The 18,846-nt window shown below is 34.3% G+C and overlaps 4 protein-coding genes and 1 long non-coding RNA gene across 6 annotated transcripts; 2 read left to right on the forward strand and 3 right to left on the reverse strand.

Annotated features, from left to right (window-relative positions):
- The first annotated feature begins 161 nt into the window (after positions 1 to 161).
- LOC123684421 (RNA-binding protein 42) lies at positions 162 to 8,732 on the forward strand. 2 transcript variants are annotated; one of them, XR_006748148.1, is made up of 5 exons: positions 162 to 301; positions 358 to 719; positions 791 to 1,117; positions 1,177 to 1,284; positions 8,187 to 8,326. XR_006748148.1 is itself a non-coding variant. In XM_045623680.1 (4 exons), the coding sequence occupies exons 1-4, from the start codon at positions 264 to 266 to the stop codon at positions 8,318 to 8,320; spliced, it is 861 nt and encodes a 286-aa protein (XP_045479636.1). In that variant the 5' UTR covers positions 162 to 263; the 3' UTR covers positions 8,321 to 8,732. The 2 variants fall into 2 exon arrangements, 1 of the variants encoding a protein (XP_045479636.1); XM_045623680.1 differs by lacking the exon at positions 1,177 to 1,284 and having other exon boundaries at positions 8,187 to 8,732.
- Positions 1,714 to 4,127, reverse strand: LOC123684422. Its single transcript, XM_045623681.1, has 2 exons — positions 3,671 to 4,127; positions 1,714 to 2,606 (listed from the first exon to the last, which is right to left on the reverse strand). Exons 1-2 carry the CDS (start codon positions 3,834 to 3,836, stop codon positions 2,233 to 2,235), a joined length of 540 nt encoding a protein of 179 aa, XP_045479637.1. The 5' UTR covers positions 3,837 to 4,127; the 3' UTR covers positions 1,714 to 2,232.
- Positions 8,733 to 9,500: 768 nt separating the features above from the next.
- On the reverse strand, positions 9,501 to 15,133 carry LOC123684771 (radial spoke head 1 homolog). The gene is made up of 5 exons (XM_045624210.1): positions 14,993 to 15,133; positions 14,639 to 14,804; positions 14,147 to 14,341; positions 13,782 to 13,997; positions 9,501 to 9,865 (listed from the first exon to the last, which is right to left on the reverse strand). The coding sequence occupies exons 1-5, from the start codon at positions 15,059 to 15,061 to the stop codon at positions 9,570 to 9,572; spliced, it is 942 nt and encodes a 313-aa protein (XP_045480166.1). The 5' UTR covers positions 15,062 to 15,133; the 3' UTR covers positions 9,501 to 9,569.
- Positions 11,720 to 12,242, forward strand: LOC123684772. The gene is made up of 2 exons (XR_006748179.1): positions 11,720 to 12,000; positions 12,093 to 12,242. It is a non-coding gene; the product is annotated as an uncharacterized LOC123684772 (long non-coding RNA).
- Positions 15,134 to 15,579: 446 nt separating the features above from the next.
- Positions 15,580 to 17,487, reverse strand: LOC123684310 (caltractin-like). Its single transcript, XM_045623520.1, has 3 exons — positions 17,350 to 17,487; positions 17,032 to 17,293; positions 15,580 to 15,932 (listed from the first exon to the last, which is right to left on the reverse strand). The coding sequence occupies exons 1-3, from the start codon at positions 17,350 to 17,352 to the stop codon at positions 15,655 to 15,657; spliced, it is 543 nt and encodes a 180-aa protein (XP_045479476.1). The 5' UTR covers positions 17,353 to 17,487; the 3' UTR covers positions 15,580 to 15,654.
- Positions 17,488 to 18,846: the final 1,359 nt, after the last annotated feature.

The following is an 18,846-nucleotide window of genomic DNA, read 5'->3' on the forward strand; positions in this document are numbered from 1 at the left end:
TCAACATACATTTTTTGAAACTTTGGTAATTAGGTGATGTCAGCTGATTTTCCTAAGAAATAAAATTATTGCGCCACCTATAGTAAAAAAGAAATAGCTATTATTTTGCCTTGACAGATAGGAGCATAGAATAAGGAATTAAAAATATCGATTGCCAAAATGCCATTCAGTTGACGTTTGTGTTAACCACCAAACAAAGATCAAATAATTAGTGATCATTGGTGTTATTTTTTCACAAGAATTATTTAAAAAACGAGTTTAAGATGGATAAATTTCGTAAAATGGAGGACGAAATGAGCAGGTAAGTAAATAACCAATTTAAAAAATATAACATTCCTAATCTGACTTTGATTACAGATTTGAGGCTGAAATTTCGGGACAAGCTCTGATGGGCAATGGATCTTTTCCCGGAGGATTCGCATTACCAGGATTCGGAAATATTCCACCACCTCCTGCTCCCCCTATGTTGATACCTCATCAAGTCAAAAGCTTCAGAAGACCAAATTCAAGTTATGATACATATGCAGCTCCTGTTGTTGCCCAACCTGCAGTGGTTTCAGCTAAACCTACTTTGTATACTATTCCTGCAAAAACCAATATTTCTGCTCCAACACAAACCCAATCTTCTGTTGATTTTATGGCTTTGCAAAGTGAAGTAGAAAAGAAATTGAAGAAACTGAAAAATGAGAAAATAAGTGCCGAGGTTGCTATATCTCAAGGTGAATACCGTATAGTTAAAGATATAAAGGTTAATTTTGTGGAAGACTCACAGCCTCTTAATTTTTTTTAGGAAAAGCAAGTAGTGCTCTACAATCTTTTGGTCCGGAGGATTATAAAAGGAAAGGCAGTAAAAATAAAAAGCTCTTAAGGCTGGCAGGGGGCCAAACATGGGAAGATCCAACTCTGGCAGATTGGGCGGACGATGATTTCAGAATGTTTTGCGGAGATTTAGGCAATGACGTTACCGATGAACTGCTTACAAGAACTTTCAACAAGTATTCCTCTTTTCTAAGAGCTAAAGTTATCAGAGATAAGAGAACTAATAAAAGTAAAGGATATGGTTTTATAAGTTTCAAGGATCCAGCCGATTTTACAAAAGCTATGAAGGAAATGAATGGTAAGTTCTTATGTTTTATTTCCAACCTTATTAATTAAATGATTTATATGTTTTTCTAGAAAGATGTTTGAGGATATTTATCTCGGTATCATAGAGTTCAACGTATATTATCAAAATTTTGATTAAGGTGAATTTATGAGAGATGCTACAGCGTCAGTGGAAATTGTGTAAGTTGTGTCAGATCTCCATGTGGTTTCTGTATTCGTGTATTGATAGAAGTTGCTCTCACGAAGAATTAATAATAGTTCTTATCTAGTGCTTAAGATTCTCTTTGGGGAAACATCCTTCCAGAAATCAGTTTGATATGGATGTTAGTAAAAATGAGTAGCGGCTCTGATGTGTCAAGGATTTTTAATAATTTTGTCAAAAATTTGAAAAGTTTTCGTAGTTAAATCTAGATCCATTTGTTGATTTTTTTTTAATGAAAACGAAGTTTTGTAGAAACTACACACAAATTTCTTATTTATATTTAGCAACTGATCAAACACTTGAGTATTATTTATTGGTGGCAGCAATAAATTCACACCATTCTTTTATTAGAAATCTTCAACTAGAATAATACTAACCGTTTTAGATGTTTCAGTACAAAGAACTTCCAATACTTATAAATTTATTTCTCCAAACAAATAATACATTACAATAATACATAAATTAGTGATTTGATCAGATCCAATTTGGATATTTTAGATCCATTATCATTTTGTTTTTAAATGGGTTCACTTTCTGTTTGTCTGAATTTTTCAGAAAACTTTTATTGTGACGAATATCATGATTAATTCACTTCATTTTCCACCATACATTTTGAAAGCAAATCAACGACTTTATCGGTCAATTAAATTATTCTGAAACCTAAAGCCAAAATACTGAATTATCAATTTCTCCGTAAAATTTTGGTATAGAGATCTTTCAGAATATAAATCAGTCTTAGCTGAGAATTAACCTCTAAATTTTTCGATATGATTGATATTTCAGAAGGTAAAGTATATAATTCAGCTCCATAATCATTGCCAAAAAAAAAATGTTTGCCATATAATTCACATTGAATCCATTTTGTTTTCCAAATTTGAATAACAAGTCTTTTGTTCTCTTCCAGTTCAAATTTTTCAAAAATTCAATTATTTTCTAACTTTCATCCTCCATATTTGAGAAAATACTCTTGGAATTACGGAGTACGGTATTCTCCAGTTGAATCTGGTCTTTTTCGAGTTCGATCTTCTCCTTTCCTGTTTGATTGGTTTCAATGTGGTGGTTTGAATTTTTTTCGGTGAATGTCTTCGTCTCATGTACAGAACGCTGAAGGGCATTCCACTTGCTCCCCAGCTTACTGCAGTTTTTCTATCAAATTTTTCCCTTCTTGCTGTATTTGACAACCCTAGTCTTACTTGATCTGATCGTTCTGGTACTCCTCCTCTGTTATAAGATGGCAAGGAGTATGTGCAAGAGATGAAAACAAAGCAGATTATCAACAAGATATTTCTCATCTTGATTTCTGTAAAAAGAAAATAAAGTTAAAAATTCAACATTAAAAGTAAAAATTTGCTGTACTGGGGTAATACTGGATATATGACTTCTAGGTATATTTAATTTAATTCAAGAATGGTTATTTAGAATACAAGTGCAGAAGGCATCGATGTTCTTCCCCAAGTTTTTGAATGAACAAGTGTTATGGTGGATTTATGCACCATACCTAAGAACTAACGACTAAGAACTATGAACTGAGAACTAAACCTAAGAATTCAGTGGCGTTTATGCACTCTCTTGTTAGTTTTTAGTTAAGGCATGCGCACGTGCTCGAACTACTTTCTATTTGTTCTATACTTTGATGTTTGACGTTGATATTTATTGTGAAAAAATTAAATTTGATTTTTTCAAATACTCCTAATACTTTTCATCGATAAACACGAATAAAGAACATAAAATGATAGAAACTGGTACTCGTTAATATTGGAATTCTATGCGGCGCATGTGTACTTCTTTATTTCACCTGAGCCCTTAGTTCTTAGATAACAGTTGGCCTCCTAGTGTTAGTTCTTAGTTCTTAGGAAACGTGCATAAACGCCCTCATTGATTTGTTAGCGTTCAATTCTTAGGTCTTAGTTGTTAGGTTTAGTCTTAGTTCGTAGGACTGGTGCATAAATCCACCATTAGAATGAGTGGTCTATATGATTATTATACATTATTTTCTCTAATTCACTGAATTTTCATTGAAATTAGTGGAATATTTCCTTAAATATCGCTTAGTGATTTTTTCATTGAAAAATGTTGGTTGGTAAAACTGTTTTCTGTTTCATCCATGAAATCTGTGTGGAACTGAGATATTCCCGCAGATTGAACGGATATGCCACAGAATTAGAGAAAAAATATTTGTGATATTATGAGAAAATTGAATACAACCAAGAAAAATATTTAAATTTTAACTATAGGTGGAAAAAGTCGGTTAAAATAGTGCAATGAATCTTACACATAATGAAAAATGATTTGAGATGAAAATGTTGTGTGCGAAACTATTTATCTTAAAGAATTCTTATGTTTAATGGAAGAATTTTTTCTTACCTGAGGAATTCGATAAAACAATAAAAAGTAAATCTATGTTTTCTTTATAAAATCGCGAGTATTCTGGTACTTCGCGATCGAGACTAGATCTTATCTGAACCGCGCATTTGAAATGAAGGGTATAAAAGCTCCTGCTCTTATTTAAACAGAATTTGCTCAAAAACATCACGTGTCCGCTGCTTATCTGTCACTCGTCTATTCATCTATAACACTTATATAAAATCATCTTCGAAAATTTGCCAGAGTAAGTTCAACTCGTGGATGTTCCAGCGAATTGAACCAGTAATATGACCTTAAGGTCGTAGCACAGGCGGGGTGTAGATTCTACAACGAATTTCTAACAATAAATGTCCTATGGCATTTTTGTTTTTCTCCGTTTATTATGCTGGTTTTTGCGATTTCAAGATTTTTTCGTGTTTTTGATGTTTGAACGTCTATAGCTCAACTTTACAAAATGGTAGATATGGAAACTCGTTGTACCGTTAGAAAGACCTTTAAATTGCTTATTTTCATGCTGCCCAATGAAAAACTTTTCAAGAAGATTCTTTGGCAAAAATAAGCTTCAAAAGTTAAATGAGTAAATTTTCAATTTTTGAGCTATAGTTTCCGAAGAGATCGCTTTGTCTTTTCGTCATATTGCCTTTAATTTTAGAGTGAGAATGACCTCACTGATCAAGGATTCGTCGGGTTGGCCGTGAATACAATAACTCCCGATCCTAAAGAGCTAAAAACTTGAAATGTTCAGCGTAAATAGGGATTTCGAAAGCCGTGGACAAAATTCGACTAGGGGTTTCGTAATTTGTTTTACTGATAATAAACAACAGATTCAATTGAAACGAATTTAGATGCGAAACATCAATTTCAAGATAGATGCAAAATTTTATGTTGATCGCGTCACGGGTACCAGATAATATTGAAAATAATTACCCAATATTTTCGTTACTACAAAACCAACGCAGTACAGATTTTGGGTGTGAATATAAAATAAAAATTTCAAGCTGATCACATCGCCATAATTATTGGAAATTCAAGAATATTGGAAAAGATATACACCCAATATTCCGACCAGGTTGAGATTTTGCGTAACAAGCCTATTGAAAAGTCCCCGGTCTACCATAGTAAGACACATTTTTTTGGCAAAATTAGATTTTATTATTCAACATAGTTGCCTTCGAGGGCGATACAGCGATTATAGCGTCTTCCAACTTTTCGATACCATTTTTGTGATACGATTTATCTTTCGCTTCAAAATAGACCTCAGTTTCGGCGATTACTTCTTCATTGGCGCTAAATTTCTTTCCAGCGAGCATTCTTTTCAGGTCTGAGAACAGGAAAAAGTCGCTGGGGGCCAGATCTGGCGAATACGGTTGATGCAGAAGCAATTCGAAGCCAAATTCATGCAATTTTGCCATTGTTTTCATTGATTTGTGACATGGCGCATTGTCTTAATGTAACAGCACCTGTTTTTTTCTTCAAATGGGGCTGTTTTCTAACGATTTCATCCTTTAAACGATCCAATAACGCTATATAACAATCGCTGTTGATGGTCTGGCCCTTTTGGAGGTAATCAATGAATACTATACCTTGCGTATCCCAGAATACTGATGCCATAACCTTGCCAGCTGACTGTTATGTTTTTCCTCGCTTTGCATTCGATTAATCGTGTGCAGTCCACTCAGCTGACTGTCGATTGGACTCCGGAGTGAAATGATGGAGCCATGTTTCATCCATTGTCACATATCTACTCAAAATTCAGGTTTATTGCACTTAAATAGCTTCAAACACTGCTCAGAATCATTAACACGCTGTTGCTTTTGATCGATTGTGAACTGGCACGGCACCTATTTTGCACACAGCTTTCTCATGTACAAATATTCGTGAATGATATGATGTACACGTTCAGATGATATCTTCACAATGTCTGTTATTTCGATCAAATTCACTTTACGGTCATTCAAAATTGTTTTGTGAACTTTTTTGATTTTTTCGTCGGTGACAGCCTCTTTTGGGCGTCCACTGCGTTCGGTGCTCATTTCACCACGATAAACTTAGTACACCAATCAATGATGGTTGATTTTTCTGGAGCATACCCCGGAAACTTCATCAAGTCAAGATTTTGCTTCAACACTATTTTTTCCCTTCAAAAAGCAATATTTTATCAACACACGAAATTCTTGAGGTTTTCTTTTTTGCTTAATAGATAATTATTTAAACTATAAAAAACAGTGAGAATATTGCTATTGAGAAGGTACTAGCAACACACATATTTCATAATAAGTCTCATAGTCACTAGTTAAATAAAGCAGTCTACCCCTTTTAGGGTTCTTAGTCGTCGTCTCTCCTCATGACGTTTCTGCCACAAATGCGCTATGCATCTTCAGAGACATGCTGTACATTTGTATTAGCGTGTTCGCCGTTTATGTAGGTGTTTATATATCGATGTTGATCGTTACCAGGAAGTCATTAAGGCTTCAGACGATGGCAAGGAGGGTCATCTAGTCTAGGTCGAAGAGGTCAGTCTATTTGTCGTTATGTACTAAAATATCGTAAGAAAATACAAAAATAACTACACGTTTATAGTAAACATGCGATACGGTACCTATTTTAAGCAAGTTCGCGAACTTTGACCGCCATTTTCTTAGTGGATCAGTCTGCCAGGAATGATCAAATGGCAACAAATTTATTTTTTACGATTGCGGTTGCGACTTTCGAAAGAATTTCTATTTATTTCTTTTTTGAATTACGCAAATCGATTCTTTAGGCGCGGTACTGCCAAGAGATAAATATTTTTCTTGCTAATCGGGGAAATACTTATATCAATGTATAACAATAGCAACTTTTTTAGAATATACTTCTGATTCATTTGTAAAGGGTGTTTTTTTTTTTAGAGCTATAGAACTTTAAATTGCAATAAAACAACGATGGATTATTCGATTGACATGAATTTTATTTATCCTCAAGATCTTGTGGCATTACATTTTAAATATGACCGCCACGGCTGGCTCGGATGTAGTCCAATCTGGACGTCCAATTTTCGATGAATTTTCCAAAATTTGTGGCCGTATATCGGCAATAACACGGCGAATGTTGTCTTCCAAATGGTCTAGCGGTGTTGAATCACAAGATCTTGGAGGCCAATTCACAGGTCCAAAACGTGAAATTAGGCGGTCACCAAACGTGTCTTTCAATAAATCGATTGTGGCACGAGCTGTGTGACATGTTACGCCGTCTTGTTGGAACCACAGCTCCTGGGCATCATGGTTGTTCAATTCAGGAATGAAAAAGTTAGTAATCATGGCTCTATACCGATCACCATTGACTGTAACGTTCTGGCCATCATCGTTTTTGAAGAAGTATGGACCAATGATTCCACCAGCCCATAAAGCGCACCAAACAGTCAGTTTTTCTGGATGTAACGGTGTTTCGACATACACTTGAGGATTAGCTTCACTCCAAATGCGGCAGTTTTGTTTGTTGACGTAGCCATTCAACCAGAAGTGCGCTTCATCGCTGAACAAAATTCGCTTATGGAAATCGGGAACAACGGCAATCTCATTTTGCACTATTTGCGAGCGTTGTTCAGGCGTTAGTCTATTCATGATGCATTGCCAAACCAAACTGAGAATAATTCACTTAACAGCTGTTAAATCGGTCGCCATCTTGAACAGTAATGCCAACTTAAAGTTATATACCTCGAAAAAAACACCCTTCAGAAGAAAGATTTCGAGGAAAAACTATTTTGACTCGGAATAAAAATTTGCCACTTTTCTCGTGTCTGTCAGTCGTGCTAAATCTATTATTCAACGAAGAGTATTCTTTGCTCTACTATCACGCAACATCTACATATTATCTATCTGTTCCCATGGTTATCCCAGGAGTAGTTAAATATCAGTTGATATCGATATTTCTATGTGTATATGATGCAAATGTAATATCTTTATTACTTACTGGCGCCTTTTAATTGTCTAATTGTTATTACTAACAACATTACTTCAAAGCAGCTACTACACATGATCTCTATAAATAGCCTGCGTTTTATTACATTTGATAGGATTTTTATTTTGATCGTATTATCGCTGTTCAAGGTGTTTATCTTGCGATTGAATTTTTGTTTATATAATGGTTAATTCCAAATTTTTTATCTCTAAATTTCTCTTAATAGCATTGAAATCTAGCGATAACCTTCGCTAATGTGTGATCATTCATGCAGAATAAAATAATTCGAATTAGGTTGATATTCTAAACAAACAACACTTTAACTATCGCAATTATTTGGAATCGAATCTCTAGTATCTTTTGGTTAATCGAATTCATGATTGGAGTAGTTAAAAACTGACAAATTACATGAAGTATGATGCAAATTCTCAAATAATTAAGTGATCCAACTTATATACAGTGTGTTTGAAAAAATGATACCATTAATTTTTATTTGATAATATCAATATGTAAAATAAAAAATATTTAGGATTTGCTTACATTATAAAACAAAAATAAAGTGCTGTTTCTTTTCTTGCAGGTCGATATGTTGGCAGCAGACCCATCAAGCTCAGGAAGAGCTCCTGGAAAAACAGATGTGTTGACATTGTGAAGAAAAAAGAAAAAGAAAGAGCAGCTCTGATGAATCTCTTAACATCTGGCCCAGGGCGGTAGATCTAGATTGAATTTTGTATCATAATGTATATAGAATGAAAAAACAGATATTATCTGGAAAAGATATAAAAGACCTGATACGAAGTGTAATTCAAATTTATTTATATGAAAAACCTTGTTCTGTTGTATATTTTGAATGTATGCTTCTTAACTGTTTTTTTTTCAATTTGGAATTCACTAGGTACTAAAATTGACAATGTTGAGTAATCTACACATTATTTAAACCAATTTTATTGAAGAATAATTGAAATATTCAATAATAAGTTGCATTGCAAGAATGTAATTATCGTTCAATATGAATTGGTTTATATGCCATACATTTGTTGACTTTCACAAGAAGTTTTGAATATGTAATGTAATGATTTTTTATTTGTATAAAAAGGATCTTCTGAATAAAGATTGAGAATTAAAATATGTCATTTCAATGAAAAATAACAATCAGTATTTTATCCACTACAATAAATAAGGTAATAATCTCAATTCAGAGATTAAGTCCGATGTTTGTTCTAGGAAATGTACTGACATCGATTTTCTATTGCACTAGAACTGGGCTACTATGGATTATAGAATTTTCCACTGTCCTCAAATTCCATTTCGCGCTTAAAATGCAGTCTGCTGCAACTGTAGAGCTTGTTGTTTTCAAAAAATACTCAAAATAAAAACAAAGTGTGCAGTTTTATCAATTTTTTCGAGTAATCGAAATATTTGAAAAAAATCAAGGGATTATAGAAGAAAAGTATGATTTTTTTCTCTCAAACGAAATACCAAAATAATATTTTGAGAATGTGTTTATAAAGCGGAAGAGAAAAATAATAGTTATTTATAATACAAATGCAGAAGGCATTCTTCCAAAAAGCTGAAAATTCAAAACCGAGTGTTAGAATGAAGCTTATGTACGAGTATTGTCTTTAATTTACTTATTTTTTATTGAAATTAATGGAATAAAAATTGTTTAGTGATGTTTGCATTGAAAAATGATCGCAGAACTGTTTTCTGTATCACAAATTTGAGAAAATAATAGATAAATCCGCGGCATGAGAGTTCCGAATACCAACATATAAAAATGAAATATAACCATAAAATCTTTGTGAAACTGAGATATTCTCGCACGTTTTTTGTTCTAAAAGATATGGCAGAATGAACGAATTTGCCATAGAATAAGAGAAAATACCTTCTGGTGAAAATATATTTCTTTACAATTTACAAATTTTTAATTGAATGTAGAACAACGAAAATTCAAACAGCACTATTAAACATCTATATTTCCGGGTTGTACAGCAGCAGTTTCATCATCTAGCATCAGATCTGTAGGCACTGGTGTAGTTGTCTGTCTGTGTTCATCCATTTCTTCTTCCATCGGCATCGCTTGTTCCCGTCCATATTGCTTTTGCAAATATTCAATGATGTCCATCACTGAATCCAAAGATTCAGGACGAGGGAAGTCTAAAGGTTCTGAAGGTAGAAGTTCTTCTTTGTATTCAGTGATATTTCTTGATCTCCAAATTGGAACGATACCTTTTGGTTGCTCTGTGCTGATTTTATTCTCTGCAATACATATTTGCTTATAATTGATCAAGAAATATTGAATCTTCAAGTTATACAAAAAGGAATATGCAGGGTGTTTTTTTTAGAGCTATAGAACTTTAAATTGCAATAAAACAACGATGGATTATTCGATTGACATGAATTTTATTTATCCGCAAGATAATCTTGTGGCATTACATTTTAAATATGATTTCTGGCATATGACCGCCACGGCTGGCTCGGATGTAGTCCAATCTGGACGTCCAATTTTCGATGACTTTTTCCAACATTTGTGGCCGTATATCGGCAATAACACGGCGAATGTTGTCTTTCAAATGGTCAAGGGTTTGTGGTTTATCCGCATAGACCAATGACTTTCCATAGCCCCACAGAAAGTAGTCTAGCGGTGTTGAATCACAAGATCTTGGATGCCAATTCACAGGTCCAAAACGTGAAAATAGGCGGACACCAAACGTGTCTTTCAATAAATCGATTGTGGTACGAGCTGTGTGACATGTTGCGCCGTCTTGTTGGAACCACAGCTCCTGGACATCATGGTTGTTCAATTCAGGAATGAAAAAGTTAGTAATCATAGCTCTATATCGATCACCATTGTCTGTAACGTTTTGGCCATCATCGTTTTTGAAGAAGTACGGACCAATGATTCCACCAGCCCATAAAACCCACCAAACAGTCAGTTTTTCTGGATGTAACGGTGTTTCGACATACACTTGAGGATTAGCTTCACTCCAACTGCGGCAGATTTGTTTGTTGACGTAGCCATTCAACCAGAAGTGCGCTTCATCGCTAAACAAAATAAAATGGACGTAGTGCGCGATACCTATTCCGCACAGAACCATTATTTTCGAAATAAAATTGCACTATTTGCAAGCGTTGTTCAGGCGTGAGTCTATTCATGATGAGTTGAACAGTTATGCCAACTTAAAGTTATATACCTCGAAAAAAAACACTCTACCCAGCAAACCATGTTGTTATATGCGCCTTCCCGTTACATAACATCCCTAAGAAATGAGGTATATACCTGATACATCTCAAAACTAATGTATCTGATACATATCATATATGTAACATTGTTATATTACTGAAGTTACGTATATGATACATCTTCCAGCATCCCTAAAAACAATATAACTCTGATATCTACTAGTGTGTAATATAGTTACATATCATATATGTAACATTCGCAATATATATTTTACATTGCTAATATTATGTAAAAGCTATGTAAATATAGCATATTCATGATATATTACTCAGATCTATACAAGTACTCTTATAATACATAACCTTTATTAAAGTTGAACTGTTTAGAGATTTTTGCCAGGACTAGTGCAGTGAAAAGTGATATGCATTTTCTAACTTTTGATTGTTAGTTAGAAGTGATGAACTATAATAATAATAATATTCAATATTCTTTGATTTTTCATCAATTCCGGATTACTTTCATCGTGGAAATATGTGAGATAAGAAGTGAAAAACTGTAATAATAATATTCAACATTCCATGATTTTTCACCAATTCCAGATTAGTTTCATAGTGAAAATATGTGAGGTAAGTGAATATAAGTATACTTCGACTTAGATATATAAATGCTGTTGTATGTGCCTTTCATTTTGCTTTTGTACTTGCATGCCTGTTAATAGCATAGGTATATTTGCTGCATGTTTTTGTGGATCGTTAATGGAATGTGTGCATGGTTTCTGTCTTCTTCATTCAAATTATATGCATTTTGATATTTTTCCTTTTTATGGTAATTTGCATTTGGCTGTATATAGTTCTGAAGTAATACCACAATTGTTTTATCATCTAAATAAGAAGTATCTGAATAGTGCGCTAGTTTTTACCTTAGACTATTTTTCTGCTATACTTTATTTATGTTTGTGATGTATATACCTATGTTATTCTCTGCTATTCGTGAAATTAAAACATCTAGATTTCATATATGCACAATACCCTTTTCTTCCATCATTATTAATGACCAATGTCAGATCACATAAGGATGCTTTTTGAGAAATAGATTCTGATAAGTTTAATCAAATGTTTTAGTATGATATGAATAATTTTGCTGTTTCAGAGTGAGGAATCACCTCCTGAAGTTTACTCATGTATTCAAAACTTTCATAACTTTATATTATGTAAGAAATTTGTTATTTATCCAATCAGGAAACCTCGTTACTGAGAATTTTAATTGTAAATACCATTTTTAATAACATTCCAATATGTTTAGGTTTTGCATCTCAATCTTTTATCCAATGTGCAGACTTTGAGAAGATAGATATCAGCCGAGTGGATAAGGCTGGCCACATTGAGGATCAAGAGACAAAAATAAGTTTTGGTTGATGTAGGTACTTTGATTACATTAAAAATTTTCAATAATTCTATGATCTTTCATTTAACAAACACCCAATTGTTAAATTATTAAATCCTGTTTTACTATTCATAAATTATCTGTAATATTTCAAATGTGGTGCATACCAAACGTAGGAATCTGGTTTTTGTTGAATTTTCTAGGTTCAAAATAATAATATTGTTGACTAAAAAATATCTTTCTAGCAAAAAATGAAAGATGGAGTTTAAATATATATTTTTGGAATGCACCTTAATTCATAAGTATCTCTTTTCATGTAAGTTATAAGTGATATATCTCTTATTAATTGATGTTGGCTAGATACCAGCAGTTTTAGTTTCAATTGGTATTGTGTATCATTTGTTATATTTTTGTTTGGAAGGTATTGAAAAAAATTCCAACAAATTCACTAAAACATAATTTGTGTGGTGTCGGCTTATTTAGATTTTTTATATGTAGTTTGATTAGTTTTTCCTCCAGAAAGAATTGAACAGGTATGTATTGTTTTTGAATTGCATAGAGAATTTACTTCTGAGTACCTATATGTAATATAAACATTCAGATAACTATTACATTTTTCTTATGTCTCTTGTTTGTAGCATATATATTTCTTTTGGTTATATCACATAGAACGGATAAATTTTTTTATATTGCATGGTGAACTTTTTACTGAGTATATATTATGTAATATAACCATATATAGGTTGGCCCAGTTCTTGTAGAGTAACTTGGTGTATTCACTTTTAGGATGAAAGCGTCATAGTCACTTTATAGGTCAATAAATTCACAAAAACATAAGGAGGTTATTGACATCAGGTTGTTCAAAATTAAAGATTTTATTGATAAATCTGGTAACTTGAACAACCTCGATATAACTTCCTTATTATGAAATTACGACCCATATTCATATTATGTTTTCATCTTAAAAACTGAAAACTCTCACAACTGTTATTCTACAAAAAACTGAGCCAGCCTGTATATATTTATATTACATAAAAAGGATGTACCATAAATATTACAGATGTAATATACCAGCGATGTATCATGTATGTTACATGAAATGTAACAGCTACGTATATGATACATAAAGGATGTACCATAAATATTACAGATGTAATATACCAGCGATGTATCATGTATGTTACATGATCTGTACATGATACATGGCAATTTTGTTACATGTTATGTAACGGAAGGCGGACATAGAGCGGTCGTTGAGCGGTACTAGAAAGGCGCGTGTATGTTACATTGTTATGTAACATAGATCGTTGTAATATATATGTTATGTCTATGATACGTATTTGTGTTTGCTGGGTATATCATATATTTTTTCTGTTCCCCTCTTTCGAGTGGTTGTTTCTCAAACACAGCACTCTAGTATTTGGTCACAAAGTCTGTATTTCAAAGAAGAATGAACATCATAGCTTGGCGCTGTTGCTGCAAAGCTACAACAGGCGAGGCTTTGAGTAGCCCCCTGCGCTGCACATGTTGAAATGTGCGTTTTAGAGAATTGGTTCTCAGCCAAGCACTCAACCAAAGAATAGTGGCTAATATTATCAATGAAATTACCTTCTGTATCTCCTCCTTCCAAATCCAAGACATCGTTGCTCACATAATCAAACGCTGGATCTCTAAGGTTGACGTAAAAACCGTGCAAAATATATTTGCCATCGAAAGTGAAACATCCTGGTCCTTTGGGAAGATTTTTCTCGAAGTATCCATGGAAACGATATGGTAGGTATCGAATCACACCAGATCCATTCATTTGTCCATCTTTCCAAACCCCTGAAATAATTTTTGGATACTTGGAGTACATTTTTACTTGAAAATGTAAAATTTGAAGAAAATCCACTCGAAATCCTATACAACTTGATACAAAAATTGGTTGTTATAGTTTCCAATGGCAGTAAAATAACATTAATTTTGAGTATTACCATAAGCAATGACATTATTTTCCGTATATTTATAGCTTCCCAATCCACAACGTTGATTCTTATAATAATTGCCTTCATAGATATCACCATTCGCATAATAATAAAAACCGTGGCCATGTTTTAGGTCTTTTCGCCACAACCCAACATATTTCGAGCCATCTGGATAGTAAAGAACACCGTGTCCGTGTTTGAGACCTGAAAAATAAAAAAAAATATCAAATTTTCGAATATTAAATAGATTTTTCCCTGCCATATACACCTATGTTCAGTTGTTCCAGAGATGCGTAGCCCGCGACGCCATCTCTTGGTCTAGCAAAGAGTCACAACAAGTAAAACTTCAAATTTTTCATGTCTACTAGATTATTTTGAATGAAATTTTAATCAATTACACTTTTAACTAGTTGAACATTTCTGTTTCTAACGCCTTCTTGGTGTTGCATATTTTATGTCACATTATATTTTCAATATTAGGTTTTATTAATGAAAACTGACCTTTTTTCCATTCACCATAATATCTTGCACCATTCTTAAAACAGTATAGACCGAGACCATGTCGTTTGCCATGGATGTAACTTCCTTCATAAATATCACTATTTGGTAATAAAGCACTTCCGAAGCCATGCCTGTTCAGATGATCATCTCTTCCACCTTCGTATTCCTATACAGAGTGTTTCAGAATGAGATAATGATCCTAATAGGTGTGAATCCTTAGGAAATTTCAGATTTTAAATAGTATAGTCAGCTACAAGTAGTTAAAGTGTTTAATTTTGTTATGAAAGTTTTTAGGTTTTTGCTCGTGATTTTGAATATTCTATTGGAGATGGAAATGAACCAAACAAGTCTTACCCCATAAGGGTATATTTCTTTTCCTTCACCACCTTCAGGTGCTACATCAATTGACTCATCGTCAGACATTGTTTACTTTCACTGAGTTACAATTGTAAACTCAACTTTTTGTATATTATTTCGAAGAGATTGAACTTGATTCTAGAATTGTCAATTCTGACATGCAATACCACCGAAGACAAGGAAAAAAGTTTTTTTTAATTCCCAACATGCATATCAGAGAATTACGTCGTTTAGTTACAATGTATGACCTAAAAACATCTGAAGATGTTTACCGCAGTAGCGGGCGAAAGGTAAGGTCAAAAATCGACTAGACCACAACTAAAAATCCAGGATTTTCCAATTGTGTTGAAAACTTAATATTTTGAAAAATTTGTTTTTGTGAGGCGTTCTCAGTCAATTTTTAAGGAGCACTCTCTCTCAAGGATTGTGATGTTCTATCCCGAGAACACTGATAGAATCATCAGTTAGGCACTCAGTGTTCCCTGCCATATACACCTTGGATGTGATGGCTTTCTTTCGAGAGATGTGCAGGCCAAGGCGCCATCTCTCGGGCTAGCAAAGATTCACTACAGTCAAGTAGACCATTTCTTTCGTGAAATTTCCTTTATTCACTGAAAAATGTTTACAAAACTACAAAATAAAGATGATATATTTATACTTTATACTGGGCTTCTTCTCATAGCAATGATATAGTCGTCCAAATTAACTTCGTTCTTTCCAGAAACACTTCTACCCATTTCCAGCATCTCCATAATCTCTTCGTCATTCACGTCCAAGTTCAAGATATTAACTGCTCTCTTCAGATCAGTGAAAGTGATTTTACCTCGGTCTTGATGGTCAAGAATACGGAACATTTTTATTTCGTCTTCTCTAGAATCATACTCGCACATTTTTCTTTCAATTATCTCCATGAAATATTGGTAAGGGATCTTCTCATCTTCAAAATGAATCAATTCCAATTATGTGAGATAATATAATATTATTTAGACTGAGAAAGTGAGAAAACTGAAAATACTCGAAAACAACATAGCCGTCCCTATGCTCAAGGCCATGGGTAGAAATCAAGAAGTAAATCAGCGAAGAATAGTTTTGTGAATTGAATTTAGGATTTGCTTATCTTAAATACCAATCTGGTGCAAACTTGTTTTCGACGGTCAAATAATACAGCAGGAAATGAAATGTAAATACATGGACATAAAGCTCTCTGGATATGGTGTAGTTGAGTCGAAAGGAGACAAAAAACCAACAAAGCACTGAGAGTGGCTGCTAGCTGGAATGACAAAATGGAAAAACAAATACCTTCATATTAATACTAAGGCACGAATATACATATGTGTGAAACTGTCTTGAGACATGATAGAGGTACACAGCAGAAAGCCGGTCAGATGCAGCAACAACCAGAAGGGTCTTGGAGGATGTAGAAGAAGATTTTAAGAAGAATCTCAGGAAAAACTTTACAAGACAGAGAACGAAGTGACTCCATAACACTACATCAGGACACTACAAGTGGTCAATGGTTTCTTCTATCTATGCCAAGCTACATAGTGGGTTTTCAATAGAATGCCATTTGAAAAGCATACTATTGCAACGACCATGTCCAGTCCCAAGTTGATTTGAAGTACACCAAATTTTCATAGGAAGATTGACACTTAGAACTTCCTCAGAAGCATCAACGATTAGACTTACAAGAGTTCAATTCCGAACTCCAAATTTCCTTGTCACTTTCATTAGATTGAGGAATCCATAAAGGTTTACGTGACTTTAATCTGGCAGTTCTTGTATCTTGGGGAGAAGATACAATTGGAAATAAGTTCGGGTAGAAATGAAATTTATCCCAAGATTTTTTGACTGCATCTTGCCTGTTTATGAATATGAAGCGGAAATAAATGTGATAGCACTGTAAAGGTGTGGATCTATTGGTTCTAATAATGAAGATAGAAGAACCCTCCATATTGAACTTTATTTTTGGCAAAAATGATTCAGAAGATTCCAATATAAGTTTGTATTCGAGTAAACGTCTAGTGTTAGATACCAACCCTTCCAATTGGCATTTGGGTTCACTTCCAAGACCCATTTCTTCAAGTCGGACTTTTTCACGTCGAAGCCCAGCGCTCTGAAAGTCACTTTCAGGCCTTCCATGTCAACTACACCATCCCCGTCATCGTCAAAGATGTGGAACGCCTCTCTTATGTCAGCTTTCTGTTCGTCGTTGATGTTTAGTCGCATCTCAAAGAAGCGGTCCTCTTTGCGCAGGGCATAGGCGGTTGCAGCAGCTTGGGATTTTCTTTTATCGATACCCTGAACGGAAAAATTTGAGAATTTGGAGAAATAAGCGTAAAATTTCTTGTATTTACCATGAAAAAATTCAATAAAAACACCCAAGAAAAACTAACAAACTGTTGAATATGACGTGTATAAAATGTGAAATAAATGTAGGAGACAAGCTTACTTTAATTTCGGGAAATTCATCGAAAAGGTAACGTTCTTCTTTTTCCTGTATCTTGATCGATAATGAGAAATTGAGAAAAGCACTGAGTCAGGAGCTTTTGAGCGCTCGTGCATTGAATTCGATCGGATCTGTTGCCACTAAAATATTCAAAGCTTGAAATTGTTGTTGTTGTTGTTCTACTGGTTTCAAAGCAATAAATAAATTCAATACACTGCGCAAAAAAAAACGCACATTCTGAAAATCTCAATTTTAATGAAAGTTAACTCTACATTGACTTTATAACTTGTTTTTTTTGTTCTCTCGGGAAGGTTTTGAACGAAACAAGGCACATTAAATGGAAAAATTCAGGATTTCACCGAATCTTATGTGAAAGAAGAGAAATAAACAATTTTCAAAATACTGGAATGCTGATAAGTGATTTAATACTTGGTATTTCCAACCCTTGCGTTAATTACAGCTCGGCAACGACGGTTCATACTCAAAATGAGTGATCTTAAAATGTTCTGATCTAATCCTTCCCAGATTTCTCTGAGTGGGATTCCTTAGTTATTAAGAGTAGCTGGATGATTTTCTGAACTTCTCAGCCTTCTATTGAGGTTGTCCCAAACCTGCTCAATCGGATTGAGATCTGGACTTCTTGCTGGCCATTCCATTCAAGAGACTTCAACCTCTTCAAGGTACTCCTGAACGATGCGCGCACGATGGGGTCTGGCATTATCGTCCATAAAAATGAAATTTTCAACAATGTATGGGGCAAATGGCACTACATGATCTTCAAGAATGTTCCTTATATACCTATCAGCATTCATAGCTCCATTATCAACGACCACTAGGTCTATGCGATCAGTCAAAGATATTCCTCCCCATACCATAATCGATCCTCCCCCGAAATCAGTAGTATTCAGGAAATTGCACTGAGCATATCTTTCATGTGGACGTCTGTATACAAGGGAACGTCGATCATAATGGCAGAGACAGAATCTGGACTCATCTGTGAAGAGAACTATTTCCCAATCAGCCTCTTCCCAATGGATATGCTCTCTCGCAAAATCCAAACGAGCTGGGCCTCTTGACGCGACACGAGGCCTTAAATCATATTCTCTGAGGCGATTTCTTATTGTCTGAGTGCTAATTTGCACCCCATGAGTTTGCTCAAGCTGATTTTGAAGGAGGTGAGTGGTTGCAAACCGTTGTCTCAACGAAGAAACTCTCAACTAACGTTCTTGAATGGCAGTTGTTACCCGTGGTCTACCCTGTGCTGGTCTTCGGACATTCATGCCTGTCTCCCTGAATCGCTGCAACATTCTGGACACACTTGTATGGGAAACTCCAAATCTTTCTGCAATTCTTGAGTATGTCCACCCTTCTTCTTGCAAAACTACCGCTTGGGCACATTCCTCTT

The sequence above is a fragment of the Harmonia axyridis genome, chromosome 7 (genome assembly GCF_914767665.1).
Source record: "Harmonia axyridis chromosome 7, icHarAxyr1.1, whole genome shotgun sequence".
Classification (NCBI taxonomy): Eukaryota; Metazoa; Arthropoda; class Insecta; order Coleoptera; family Coccinellidae; genus Harmonia; species Harmonia axyridis.

Coding starts and splice junctions, on each gene's coding strand:
- LOC123684310 (XM_045623520.1), bottom strand. Junction 15,933..17,031: donor CCCAAATGCCAATTGGAAGG/GTTGGTATCTAA, acceptor TTCATTTTGAAG/ATGAGAAGATCCCTTACCAA.
- LOC123684422 (XM_045623681.1), bottom strand. CDS start 3,836: ATGTTTTTGAGCAAATTCTGTTTAAATAAGAGCAGGAGCTTTTATACC. Junction 2,607..3,670: donor TGTTTTATCGAATTCCTCAG/GTAAGAAAAAAT, acceptor TTCTTTTTACAG/AAATCAAGATGAGAAATATC.
- LOC123684421 (XM_045623680.1), top strand. CDS start 264: ATGGATAAATTTCGTAAAATGGAGGACGAAATGAGCAG. Junction 302..357: donor ATGGAGGACGAAATGAGCAG/GTAAGTAAATAA, acceptor CTTTGATTACAG/ATTTGAGGCTGAAATTTCGG. Junction 720..790: donor CGAGGTTGCTATATCTCAAG/GTGAATACCGTA, acceptor AATTTTTTTTAG/GAAAAGCAAGTAGTGCTCTA.
- LOC123684771 (XM_045624210.1), bottom strand. CDS start 15,061: ATGTCTGACGATGAGTCAATTGATGTAGCACCTGAAGGTGGTGAAGGA. Junction 14,805..14,992: donor AAGAAATATACCCTTATGGG/GTAAGACTTGTT, acceptor CACTCTGTATAG/GAATACGAAGGTGGAAGAGA. Junction 14,342..14,638: donor TTATGGTGAATGGAAAAAAG/GTCAGTTTTCAT, acceptor TTTATTTTTCAG/GTCTCAAACACGGACACGGT.